Source organism: Lemur catta, chromosome 16 (assembly GCF_020740605.2).
Source record: "Lemur catta isolate mLemCat1 chromosome 16, mLemCat1.pri, whole genome shotgun sequence".
Lineage (NCBI taxonomy): Eukaryota > Metazoa > Chordata > Mammalia > Primates > Lemuridae > Lemur > Lemur catta.
In genome coordinates, this window is record NC_059143.1 from 19,249,915 (window position 1) to 19,263,884 (window position 13,970).

The 13,970-nt window shown below is 41.2% G+C and overlaps 1 protein-coding gene across 2 annotated transcripts in view; it reads right to left on the reverse strand.

The window, feature by feature from the left end:
* The window catches only part of CHST9 (carbohydrate sulfotransferase 9), a 237,415-nt gene that overhangs the window by 18,750 nt on the left and 204,695 nt on the right, over positions 1–13,970 (reverse strand). For both annotated transcript variants that reach the window (XM_045527202.1, XM_045527201.1), the window contains one exon: positions 6,389–6,426. In XM_045527202.1, the coding sequence (XP_045383158.1) occupies positions 6,389–6,426 (38 nt within the window). The remainder of the gene's footprint in view (positions 1–6,388; positions 6,427–13,970) is intronic.

Sequence of the window (13,970 nt, forward strand, 5' to 3'; positions counted from 1 at the left end):
AGTTTCCATCTGTATGAAATGGACACTACAATCCTGATCCTCATAGGATTGTTGTGACAAGCAAATGAGACACAGAGCACCTAGTGACTAGCACAATTATTGGTCGCAATTATTCAGAAGCATTCTGAATGCTTGAGGGAGAACTATGTGCACATTTGACTGTAAATAGCTCTCATGGTGTTTATTCCAACCATTATTTTCTTCTTGGTGGTCATGCTTTTAAAACACCTGAGGGCCATTTTCTCACCCTCCCTTTTGTTGTGTCAATCTCTGTACCTTTCCACAGATAAGCCTTACACAGTATTTTAACTTTCTTGGCTTCCAATGAAAGAGATGAGGCCCATCCCTTTGACACTCACAATTAAGTATTTTCTAGGTATGAAGCCATCTGACCTTTAATAAAGACCATCTTTTATAAATTCTTCTTTGCTAACCACCACCATTAGTGCCACCACTTTTTGAGCCTTTCAGTCTTGCTTTCAAGCATTTTTAAAAAAGACTCATAAAGTGGATAGCTTTCTAAAAGCACAACTTCCAATTCTGAAGGTAATCTTAAGAGAGAATTAGGGGGAGATGGGATCTTTCCTAGCTCCATTAGTGCTGAACTTGCAAAGAAAAACTATCTTTAAGTCAAAATTGTCTCCTTGAGTGCATGGCCATTTTGGTAAGAATAGTGCAAGGTAGTGCAATCCCACTTTAAATTTAGAAGTTCTAAAGATCACGCTACACCGAAAAGGCATCACTGAATGGCACTGCCATACTGACATTCGAGAAAAAAAATCAGGTGCCCACGTCTTGACCCAAGCAAACTGTATGGAAGGTAGACGCAAAGGGAAAACAAAGCCCTGGATCTCCCTGCCCTTTGAGTCTGTAATTCCTCTGACTGTGATCATTATTCATTAAGACCATGTGCAATCTTGGCTTTTCCTTCTGTTTTTTGTTTAGATTCCTTACCTGGTAGGGCAAAGGACAACATCTGGTTCCAGCCTTCTAAGAATCAATGACACAACAGGTTTGAGTGTTCCAGTGTACAGAGAATAGGCTGCCCAAATTTAGCAGCCTCACTGGCTACTGGGATAATAATTTAGTGAGCTGAAGAATTTATATTCAGCCAGCAATTGGTTGGGTCCTTATGATATGCAAAGCCCAACAGTGGACACGGAAATGAATCAAACATGATCTTTTACCTTTAGGATGATATATCTAGTCACAAAAATCATATTGGGATACAAATAATTAGAATATAGAGTGGAAAATGTAAAGGTCTACAGCAAAAGGGCAGATAAAATAAAATGGGATCACAGAAGAGAGAGATTATTCTTAGCTGTGTGATGAAGGAAAGCTTCATGGAAGAGGTAATATTTGAGTTAGGTGTTATATGAGTAAATGATGTACATGCAGAGAAGGGGGTTAGTATGGTGGTGAAATAGTTTTATAAAGGACACCATAGTTTTTTTTCAGTTCAAAATATTATGAGGGTACAAATGTTTTTGGTTATATGAGTTGCTTTTATAATGCTTGAGTCAGGGTTATGATTGTGCCCATCACCCAGATAGTGCTCATTGTACCCTTTAGGTAGGTTTTCTCCCATCCCCTCCATCTCCCTCCCCTCCCCCCCTAGTTGATTTCCGTTGAGTTTTACTCATGTGCACATGAAACAATAGTTTTATGTAAAGGAGTAGACTGTGAAATAAATCTAGGAAGGTGGGAAGTGTCCTTTCCAAAGGAGTTCGAGATCCCAGGGCCTTGTATTTCACACTCAAAGGTTAGAAATTTATTAATATCATATGGCTTTTCATTAGAATCATATGTTGAAGTTTTTAAAATTGCAAATGTCTGGGCAGGGTTGTCCCCAACAGGTGTGGGGTGTAGAGCAAGCGTATGAATGGAAGCCCATATACCATATGCCCGAATATTCCAAAGGTTTAAAGGAAGCTACACCCAAGACCTGGTCCTTGTTCCCAACCAAGGGACTGCTCTGGGACTAAAGCTAAAGGAGTCCTTCTTTCCTTGAAGGCCACCCTGCCACTAGAGGCATCAGTGGTCACATGGACGTTCAGGGGGAGGGCAGGATGGAAACTGGACTCAGGGTGGGAACTCCTGGGCAGTGGCTGCATTAGCCCTTATCAAGGATGGGGAAGGCCTCAGTCAAGGTCTTCAGGTTACTGGAAAGAACAGGTTCTCTTACCTCACACCTCCCTTTTCTGATTCCAGATTACCAGGAGGTTCAAAGCACCACCCAAAATTATACCTACCCACTCCACCCACGCCCCCGAGCAGAGGAGAGGATGGAAGTACAGTTACCTGGGGAACACAGTCCGCATATGCATCCTCCCACTTCAGGGACTATAGGGCGGGTACCTAGAAACTAAGGCAGCCTCTCTTTCTCCGGTTTCACAGGACCCAGGCAGCCTGACCTCTCTCAGTAAGAGAGAATTTCACTCTTTTATTGGCCCACCCCACTTGCCAGGATGACACAATTCAGCCTTCATGTCCCTCTCCCATGTTTTGTGTACGCTCAACTGGTTATCAAACTTTAAAACATGAGGCTGAGAAGAAAAAAAAAGTCTTTTCATGTCTGTGTTTGTGATGTTTGGAGCCCTTTAAAGCACATGACCCCTTCTGGTCTGGTCCATGGGTTGTGCTACACCTGGATCCATTTCTAGAACTACTGATCCAGAATTTCTTGGGGCTGGAGTTGGAGGTGGGGGTCTCAGCGTCTTTGCTAACAAGTTTCAAGGGTGATTATAACGTACAGGCAGGGTTAATAATCACTGCCAGTGACAGGGAAGGGTTTTCTACTTGGTTTTTGTTTTTCAGCAGAGGAAGGAGGCTAGATGATTGGTATTTTAAAAGTCAAACTGGAACAGAATGGAAGATGAACATACAGGTGGTGAGACTCACAGGAGAGCCTTGTGAAGTCACCAAGTAAGTGAGATGAGAGCCTGGTGTGCAGCAGGGGCCGTGGGAGGAGGTGAGGAGCCGGCTTGGAGAGGTCTGCAGGAGATGATTGCATCAGAAGTGCTTGGTGCTCAGAGAGAGAGATGGAGTCCAAGGTGACTCTGAGCTTTCCAGCTTGTTATGGCTTGAATTGCATCCCCCAAACAGATATGTTGAAGTCTTAACTCTTAGTACCTAAGAAGGTGACCTTATTTGATAATAGGGTCTTTGAAAATGCAATCCAGTTAAGAGGAGATCATTGGGGGTAGACCCTAAGCTAATAAGGTCAGTGTCCTTACAAGAAGAGGAGGAACACACAGAGAGGACAGCCACGCGACGGCAGAGGCAGACATTGGAGTGATGCAGCTGTAAGCCAAGGAATGTCAAAAATTGCTGGCAGCTACCAGAATCTGGGAAGAGGAAAGGAAGGGTCCTCCCCTACAGGTTTCAGAGAGAGCATGGCTCTGCTGACACCTTGATTTTGGATGTCCAGTCTCCAGAACTGCCAGACAATGCATTTCTGTTGCTTTCAGCCACCCAGTTTGTGGTGCTTCGTTATGGCAGTCCTGGGAAACCAATATGTAGTTATAACGGCATGCTGGGTGCCTTTCAAACTGGGTGATCAGCACAGGTGAGCATTTCTGGTAGCCAGCACCTGTCTGGACTGCTCTCCACAACAGGGACACCTTCTCCATGAGGAACAGAGCCTCATATTCAGTGATCCTCTTTGTTACTGAGCTACACAAACACAAGGTATTAGCTCACTATGGGTTTTAATTACCTACTATAGAAAAAAGGCATAAACAGAAGGTATTGATTTACTACAGGTTTCAGTAATCTGCTATATAATCAGGCAGTTTCTCAAAGTTAAATGAAAAGGCTTTTACATTCAGTTTTCCCATTCTCATGTTGACCACATTTTAAATGGTTTTGAAAGGTATTTTTGGTAATATTTTGAGGTATGATCTTTAATCTACCATAGTAAAAATCATTCAGAAAACCTATAGGAGATTTCATCTCTCCAAGTAACATTTTTCAGATAGGAAAGTATTGCAGCATTGAACTGCCAGAGAGACAGCTGAAAAAATGGGTCACGCATTCATCTCATTCCGGGATATACGCTGCCAAGCAGTGCATGGCTCATTTTTGTCCTCTTCTTGTAAACAAGCTGCATTAACAAGTTACTTTTAAAAAGCATACTAATTTCCCCAGTGAATTGCACAGGAAAGAATCCGGCGTTCCCTACGGAGGACTCCAATCGTTGTTTGTTCTCAGAGCTCAGGTGTGGTAAGATGGCTGTGGGCTAGATACGCAGGCTGCATCTTAGGCAGCAAGCTTCAGCTTCTCTTCCACTCCAGCCCTGACCTCTCACATAGGTGCACATCCCATAGCCTGCCTAATGGAGAAAAAAAGGGACTCGATTTTCAATTTCCATTTAATTACACCATGTATAGTGGCTAGTGGGAAGGATTCAGGGGCAAGATTAACGTTTAACACGGGTCCAGTTTACATTCCTTTCTGGTCAAAAACTCTGTATTGATTATCCAAAGTGGGTTTTCAAAATGTTTTTCAAGAGCCAAATTCTTCTGGTGGCCGAGTAATTTGAAAAAAGAAGGTGATTTCATTTCTTGACACTTTGCCAGAATTTAGATAAATCAGAGGTGTAAGATGCTATTTTAAATTGTTTTCTCAGTGCATTTTTAGGGTGGGGAATACTTCCCTACTTGGGAGAAGAATAAATAGAAATTTCATCATAGGATTAGAAATATAAGCTGATAGACAATGATTGAACAGTACAACCCTCTGTTCTGAGAAAGACTATATATAATTAAAATATTAAGACTGTTCCCTCTTAAGTTAAAACCTGAAGAATTTCACTCTCCTCTTGGGACTGGAAACCATTATGGTTTTATCTGGCATCAAATCAATATTTAAGATTATGAGTAAATATTTGGTGTTCTATTTTTTTGTCTACATATTCTATTAGTTTTGCCAAATGTAAAAAGAAGGAAAAACAGGAAATGAAAATCTACCCATAAGAAGTGACTTAAGCATATTTTTTGACCAACAGCTTTAACTTGTTAAGTTAATAAAGAAAACAATTCTCTTTATTAGGAAAAGTATTTTCTATGTGAGTTAAATAAATAAAAACAGCAATAAACTTTACTGGTTAACTGTTTGCTCAGCCTTACCAAACCTCTTGAGTACATAATTGAAAATACAATGATAAAGAAACTAAGTTCAAAAAGGCAAACAAACTAGCTGAAATGGCCAACTGATTTTTGCTATTATACAATGATGGTATTTTCAAGTGTTAAGATGCCTGCTACTACAACTCAAGATTTACAATTGTATTCAAAAGCAAAATGGCACCTGATAAACAGTAAATTTTGCTTACTGAATTTGCAGTATAGAATATTGGCCAAATGAATGAACTATTTTTAAAGTTTGATGAATTACAGGGCACAAATTAGGTAAAGCTAGAACTTTATTTGGGTGGATGGACAATAGGAGCTAGAATTGGAATTTACTTTGGAGTGCGCTTAGAAGACTTTGAAAAATGCACCCTTGACTGGTATAAATGTAGATTTATCATTCTTCTCCTCGGCAAGGGTGAGTTATAATTTATGCTAGAGGAAGAAAAAAAAAAGAAATATATGGAGATTTATATCTGTGAGTGAAACCTGAGCAATTGTTGCCACACAGGCCAATGTTTGCGCTCTCTGAGTCTAGTGGCAAAGGCAGCATTTGTAGAAACTACAGCTTAACTGGCCTATGGAAAGAGTAGGGAGGGTGAGGCAAGATATGCTTCTAGTGAAGGCCTCCGTTGGCTTGTATGTGCGGCTGCATGTCTCAAGCCCTCAACAGTTGTATAAAAGGATTCCACCTACCTGAACATACAAAAAAATAAATTAGTGAGATTGGATAAGAAAATAGTGAAGCAGACAAGAAGATGCTGGCTAACTATGAGTGGAAATGAAAGACCAGAATGGGAAGTCAACTTGTGGTATGTTTCCTCTGCTAGGGGGTCAGTTCTTAGCTGTTTAGGAGGGAGTGACTTCCAGCTGAGCTAATTAAAACTTGAGAAAATCACAGAGGACAGTCACCTTAGTTAAGGGAAAAGTAGATACAAGTCTCTATTTCCTGCTGTGATAGTATCAAGGCAGGGGTCAGGATATGGTCAGAGGGATACTTGGAAGTTAGAACTGGCAGAGTCCCATTTGTCTAGTGGGTCCCATTTGGGTAGGAAGGAATGGGGTTGGGAAGAGACAAAGAAAGTGCATGATCATCCACAGATGATGAATTTATTTGTTCTCAGAAACAATGCCATATATATTGCTCATAATCAACAACTAGCATTACCTTTTCCTTTTGCATTTATAAATGCTTACTTGTTAACATTTAAAACAAAATTCTGTATTACAGTTTACGAGAAATGAGGCAATACCTGGTTGGCGATATGTTCCTGGATTTTTTCTGTAGTCACTGAAAGAGAAAGCAAAAAGAGATTTTACCTTTAAATCATGAAAATGATGAAAACATAGTACTGAACCCACCTTGTACTCAGTCAACCCCCGCTGGCAGTCCTGTGCTGTCTGAGCAAGGGTGTGTATCACAATGTGGACATTTATTTATTTATTTATTTATTTTTAAACTAGTATGGTTTTATTGGCCATATGATATTAGGGTTTGGGCTAGGAATAGAATGAAAGCCAAGTTTCTAGGAAATGATGACTTAATTCCCACCAATTGAGAGAAACATCAGTACCAAATCATATCATGTAACATTTCTTCTTTGAAAAACATATTTAAAATAATCATTATACTAATATGTATATGACCAAACAGTTTACTAGAAAAAATTACAAGGAGAAATTTTTCTAGTGGAAGCTTTTTTCTCCAACTACCTAAGTTTTATTTATTTTCTTTTAAACTATTTATTTATAAAACTTTTATTTTCTCCATATATTTTATTTATTTATTTTTTTTATTTCAGCTTATTATGGGGGTACAAAAGTTCAAGTTATGTATATTGCCCATGCCCCCCCCATCCCCCCCAAGCCAGAGCTTCAAGAGTGTCCATTCCCCAGACAGCGCGCATGGCACTCATTATGTAGGTATACACCCATCTCCTCCTCCCACCCCCCACATCTGTATGACACCCAATTGATGTTATTCCCAAATGAATGTGGACATTTAGAATCACTCCAATGATTGGGGGAAAAAAGTCAAAGCCTAAATAAACTGTATTAGGCAAAGATAACAGAAAGTGGAGTAGAAATCAAATAAGGGTGATACTAGCAGAATGTATTAAACTTTGGCAGAGAAATGATGAAGAGATGAAAAGGATTTAAGAAAAATTTGAACAGCTATTCAAAGGTTTCTAAACAACGATGACCCGTTGAAGCATAATACTAACATTGACCCCATGGAAGCTTGAGAACTAGATAAGGAGATTTGAGGTGGAAGATGGCAGTAGTGCTACTTGGAAAAACTTTTCTCCTACCTGTGAAGTGATGGAAACATTATAATATTTTGTTGTTATGCTACCGACAGAGATTGAAGTACAAACTAACCATTCTATAAATGGCATCTTGGTCAGGATGGAAAAAAACTCAGTATGTATGAAAGGCAACAGAGGGACATAAAAAATAAGGATTCTAATATAATAAACTTCAGTCATTGTGAAAATAGTCTGAAAGTGGGCAATGTCACATACATCTTAAATAGAAGGAAAAAAATCTTTAGTAATAGTAAATAAATAACAACAACAGCAAAACACCAGAAAAGAAGAAATTTTGTGGCACCACTGTTATTGTGCTTTTGTGAACACTTCAGTGTATTACATATACTTCATTAAACATGTCCTTTTTAAAAATATAAACTTTAATTTTAATTGAGGTAATTGTACAGTCACTTGCAGTTATAAGAAATAATACATAGAGATTCCCTGCACCCTTTACGCAGTTTCCCTCAGTGGTAACATCTTAAAAAACTATATTACAATATTACAACCAGGATGTTGATATTACTACAGTTACAGTAAAGAACATTCCTGGAAGGAGCCTTCCTATTGCCCCCTATAAGCCAAATTTCTTCCCTCCCACTCCAATGCCCTCCCTAACTCCTGGCAACCACTAAGCTGTTCTATCATTTTGTCATGTCAAGAATGATATATAAATGGAATCATACAGTATATGACCTTTGGGAATTGGCTTTTTTCACTAAACATAGTTCTCTGGAGATTCATTCAGGTTGCTGTGTGTATCAATAGTTGGTTCCTTTTTATTGCTGGGTAGTATTCTATGGTATAGATGTACCAAAGTTTGCTTAGCCATTCACCCAGTGAAGGGTATCTCTGTAGTTTCTAGGTTTTGGCTATTATGAATAAAGCTGCTATAAACAGGTGTTTACAGGTTTTTATGTGAACATAAGCCTTCATATTTCTGGAATAAATGCCCAAGAGTGAAATTGCTGGGTTGTATGATAGTTGCATGTTTAGTTGTTTAAACTGCCAAACTGTTTTCAAAAAAGATGTAATAAGTGAAACTTACCAATTAACCAACAAACAATAACTATACTTTAAAATTGTACTAAGTATTCAGTACCCAGCTAGTTGCCACATGGGATACAGTAAAAATATAAGGAGCAAAGAAAACAGGATGGCAGTATTCTGAGTGGGCTATTTGATCGCATTGTCATCAGGAAACGTCTGGGGCTGATCTTGGTAAGGACCACATCCTTCAGTTTTTAAGGGCAATGCTCCATCAGATACTCTTCATATGTTTTAATTTTAGATTTGTTTTGTCAGAATATATGCAGAGTGTTTAAAGAAGAGGCAACATGACTTGTGGGAAAAGCTCAGCCTTTTAAGTTAGATCACCAGTATTCAAATTTTGGCTCCCCAAAGAAGTGATATTTGAATTGAAATCTGAAAGGTGATAAGGGAGTTAATTTGGCCAAGAAGAGCGGGAAGAACATTCAGGTAGAAGGAAGAGCATGTGCAAAGGCCCCCAAACAGGAGGGAGCCTGGTGGGTCCAAGGCTTAGAAAGGGAGCCAGCATGGCAGGAAAGGAGTGGTAAGGAGGACGGGAAGGCAGGAAACACACAGCCTTACGTACATAGCCCAGGTGGACCATTTTGGGGAGATTTATGATGATCTCAAGAGCAGCATGAAGTTGGCCATTAAGAGGATTGAGGCCAGGGTGTGGCTAGGGGCATTAGAATGGCCTGCACAGATTTACATTTTTAAAAGACTGCTTGGCTCTGGTTAACCAGAGAATAGACTGGACAGGGTATCAGGGCGGCACCAGCACTACAAAACCTTTTTTTTCTTTCTTTAGGGACCAAGGGAAATCTGGAGAAATTCAAGAGAAAAATAACAGCCAAAACAATCCAATATCTGTACCCTAATAGCCCATTGAACTTCAGAAAATGGACTAGAGGAACAGCCTGCTATCTAATGACAGCTCTGCCAATGACTAGGTGTTTGATTTGGCGTGAGTTACTTAATGGTCTGGCTTGTTTGCCCACCTAAAACAAAGTGTTAAGAATATCCACCCTGTCCCAGATTTGTGAGGACTTTGCAGGCAAAGGGTGGGGGAGAGGCGTTCCAGGTGGCTGGGGCAAGATCAGTACAGTCTCAGAGGCAGGCAAGAGTGGGGTGTGTTGGGTGAATTGCGAGAAGTTCTGAGGGGCTTATGCCCTACAAGTATGGACTCTAGAAGGTGGGGAGTACAGGGTATGGGAGGAGGGCAAGACTCCAGCTTTGAGAGGCTGTTGACTGGGCTGAGGTTGGGGGTTTTGTAGGCAGTGGGAGGCCAGCAAAAGTTTTTCAAAAGGGGATAAAATGACCAAAGCAATTCTTGAGCAAGATAAGTTGAAGGGGAAGGGGAGGCGGGTGCCAAAGAGAGCACGGAGCATGTGTAGTGCCCAGCCAGGAGGGATGAGAGTGTGAACCTAGACAGAGAGAGCAGGAAGGGAGGGATGTCTGGAGCAGGTGGCATTCTTTTTCTTTCTTTCTTTTTATTTTAAGAGACAGAGTCTTGCTCTGTTGCCCAGGCTGAAGTACAGTGGCATAATCATAGCTCACTGCAGCCTCCAACTCCTGGGCTCAGGTGATCCTCCTGCCTCAGCCTCCCAAGTAGCGAGGACCACAGGTGTACACCACAGCAGGCTAATTTTTAAATTTTTTGAAGAGATGGGTCTTGCTGTGTTACTCAGGCTGGTCTCAGACTCTTGTCCTCAAGAAATCCTCCCACCTTGGTTTCCCAAAGTGCTGGGATTACAGGCGTGAGCCACTGTGCCTGGCCACAGGTGGCATTTCTGAGGTTGGTTCTGGAGATTGATGGGATATAGGAAGTTCAGGAGCAGAAAGCCAGGACAACCATCAGACTTTTAACCAGGGGAACTTGTAAATGATGACACTATTAAAGATACAATGGGAGAAGGAACAGAATTTCATGAAAACACAAAGATATCTGTAGGTCACAGAAGCTGACACGGCAGTTATGGTGGACAGAAAATGTCCACATCCTAATCACTGGAACCTGTGAACATGGTACCTCACATGACAAAGGAACGTAGCAGATGTGACTCAATTAAGGATCTGGAGGTGGGAAGCTTATCTTGGATAAAGCTGGACATGTCCAGTGGCGTCATAAGGGTTCTTATAATAGAGGGGCAGGAGAGTCAGTGGCAGAGAGGAGGCAACGTGACGATGGCAGCAGAAGTCAGAGTGTGCTATTGCTAGAAGTCCTGTGAGCCCAGCACTGCGAGCAGCCGCTAGAAGCTGGAACAGGGGAGGAAATGGGCTTTCCCCCTAGAGCCTCCAGAAGGAAGACAGCCTTGCCGACACCTCGATTTTAGTCTAGGGAGACCCGGCTGAACTTTTGACCTCCAGAACTGTAAGATCCACAAATCTGTGTTGTTTTAAGCCACTAAATTTGTGTAGTAGGAAACTAATTCAAACAAGTTCTCATGCTCTTTTCTGGCCGTTCCTCAAGTGGCAGGGAGGAGAGCACACTGCTACCATGTCGCCGCTCTGTACTGGGCCTTATGCAACACACTTCACAGACCTTATAACTTTGGAACAATCATGCAAAGTAGAGTATATTACTTTTATTTTATTTTTTTTTAGATTAAGTGACCAGGGCTCAAATTTGACAAGGTTGTTGGAGTGGTAGGTTAAGTGGACCATAGAAATAGCTACCCTGGAATCCTTAAAATTTAATCTCATCATGTCATCAAAAATGGGAACAGAATAAACTGCAGAAGGAGGTTGTGGGCATTGTTGGCTCATCTTATGATGATGGTGGTGTTGAGACACCATTGTCCATTCATGAGCCTTGGGAATGGAACTTGTAGGAACATCCCAGCCCACTCTTGCCAACACTGGAGGGGGCCCATTTCTTTAAGATTTATAATCCTAGGATAACTGCCTCAAATTCCCCCAACTCTGCAGTGGGACTCACTAATCATTCCCATAGTAAGTAAGTGGTTTGATGAATCATCTCAAACTGACTGAAACTCCAGGGGAAGTTCTTTCGTTGCCTAAACAGTTTAAAACAGTGATTCTTAACCTCTTTAGGTAACAGGCCCCTTGGAGAATCTAAGAACAGCTATGAATCTGCTCCTCAGAAAAATGCTAACACACAGAAAAATGGGAAAATGGCAGGAGGGACTGGGAAATGGCTCAAGGGGGTCAATAATGGTGCCTGGAGGAGGGTCAAAGAAATCCATGGGCAGAAGGACAGTGTCTCAGTGTCTTCAGGATGTATCTATAATTCATGACATCCTGCCCACAGTCACTACCCTGTTGACCCCATCAATGTCTCTCCCCTGGATCACAACTGTAGCCTTCTGGGGTCTTCCTGCTTCCACTCCAGCTCTCTCCAAACTCCTTACTCCGTCTCGCATGTCCTGCACCCTCTGCTCCTTGCCCACCTCTCCACCCTCGCCTTGCTGTCTGTTTCCCCTCTCTTTCTACCTTCCATCTACTTCTGCCTTCTGTTCACTGGTCCTTTTGGCCTCTGGTCCTTTGCACATGCTATTGTCTCTCCAACCATGCAGTGCTGCTGGCTCTTTCATATTTTTTAAAGTCTCCATTTAATATTAAGACCAGGTTCTTCCCTGGTCTCCCCATCTCTTCTTGTGATTCTTAACCTCAGCTCATTATTTGTTTCTCTCCTAGCACTCATCACAACCTGCAATTATTTTATTTGTAGGTTTGCATACTTTGCTTGCCTCCTGTTCTATAATGTAAACTCCTTGAGGTCAGGGACTATGTCATGTCAAAGGTCCCTTTTCTTTTTCCTATTTTATACAACATCTATAGCATCACAGTTCTGCATTAGGTACACAGTAAGTGTTCTGAATGGTGGGAATTGAAGTGAAGGATTGAGAGTTAGTTCTAGATAACTTAGGAGGTCATGATCTGCACTTTTCCTGAAGATCAATAATATTATAACTGTCCTTTTAGGTTTGAATTTACCCAAATTTCCACCATTTTCTTTCACTAAACTACTTCTTATGAAAATAAGGTTTCTTGGCGCAGCTACCATGAATAAACATATAGGCTTCTTTTTAATTGCATTGTGCAGTATGTGCAACTAGGACGCCTTCGGTGGTGGTAGGGAGAGCAGCAGCCACACAGCCTGAACCCGAGAGCCCAAGTGATGGAGAGGGGCCCAAGCCACAAACCTGGGCTGTGTCTTGGGATGACAAGACAGGTTGGATACAAATGTCCTTGGCAAAAGGTCAGAGGGTGCCCAGCATTCAGGGCATCTGTCCAAAAGTGGAAGAGGCAGATGACTACTGGTGATACAAGTGGCAAGGAACATATCCATGCTTCGGAGGGACTTGGGTACCAGGTCATGTACAACTCAGGCAATGAGGTAGAAGCTCAGTTGCTGGGAAACTGAGGGATAAGACAGAGGCTGATTCAGAAGGTAACAAGGTAGTGCTCCAGTGACTGAGGCCAGGCAGTCAGTTGAGGATCAGGGGAACTCAGGAATCAGATAGATCATTTCCGTGAATTACAGCCATTTAAATATGAGAAAAAAAATCTCTTCCCTTGAGCTATTAAAACTCTAATACATTAAAGCATTTAATTATATTATTATTTATTTTGTGGCCCTCATGGTTATGATTGCTGCTAATGATAATGTTTTACTCCTGCTTATAGATGGTCTCAGCCTGGTGAAGATGTGAATGTTCTCTGGCCCATGCAAGAAAAAAAGAAGGGAATCCCACCTAAGGGGAAAAAAAAAAAAACCTAACTCATTCCCAAATTTATTCAAATGATATTAGAAAAGGGGGAATGGAATTTAGGGGGATAAATTTTAACTATATAAGCCTTTGCTAATAAAAGATTAAGGAGTATGGGGTTTAGCATCTTTTAATTATTTTTTTTCTCTAGCATCTTGAATATACAATGTTTGAAATCTCTGGTTGGATCAACATTATTTTGCTCAGAGGTTTGTGGACTTTGCATACTGATTCTTTCCTGTTTCCAAGTACATTTGCTTTTAGGCTATTTTTATTCACTTTAAAGGAATTTTAATAACTTTCTGTTGACAGCATGGACAGCTGGTCTTGAGAATTAAAGAAAATTCACTTGCTGACTGAGGAAGGAAGTGACATCAATGAGCTTCTAAAGTCAGCCCAGGGGGGGAAATTGGCTGGTGAGAGAGTAGCCTTTCATTGTGCTGTATTTATCGAGCGGTGCCTTGAGATGCAAATTGCTGTATCAATCAAACCTGCGGTGCCTACCTCCAACCAACTCAGTGCAGACTGAAGGAACAATGCCCCGAAACACTGAGAATGAAAAGGATGAGGGGTGCAGGAACCCAGGGGCTAAGTGAATTACGGAGCTCAGACTGCTCTCTCCCTGATCCAATGCTTCATTCCCTGTCAAGCCCCAGTTTCTTTGTCTAGAAAATGAGTTTGATGTAAACTGTTGGTTGAAGTCAGTCTGTTTCTGTGACAAATGGCTAAGAAGACCAGGTACTAATACAGATAGTACAGAC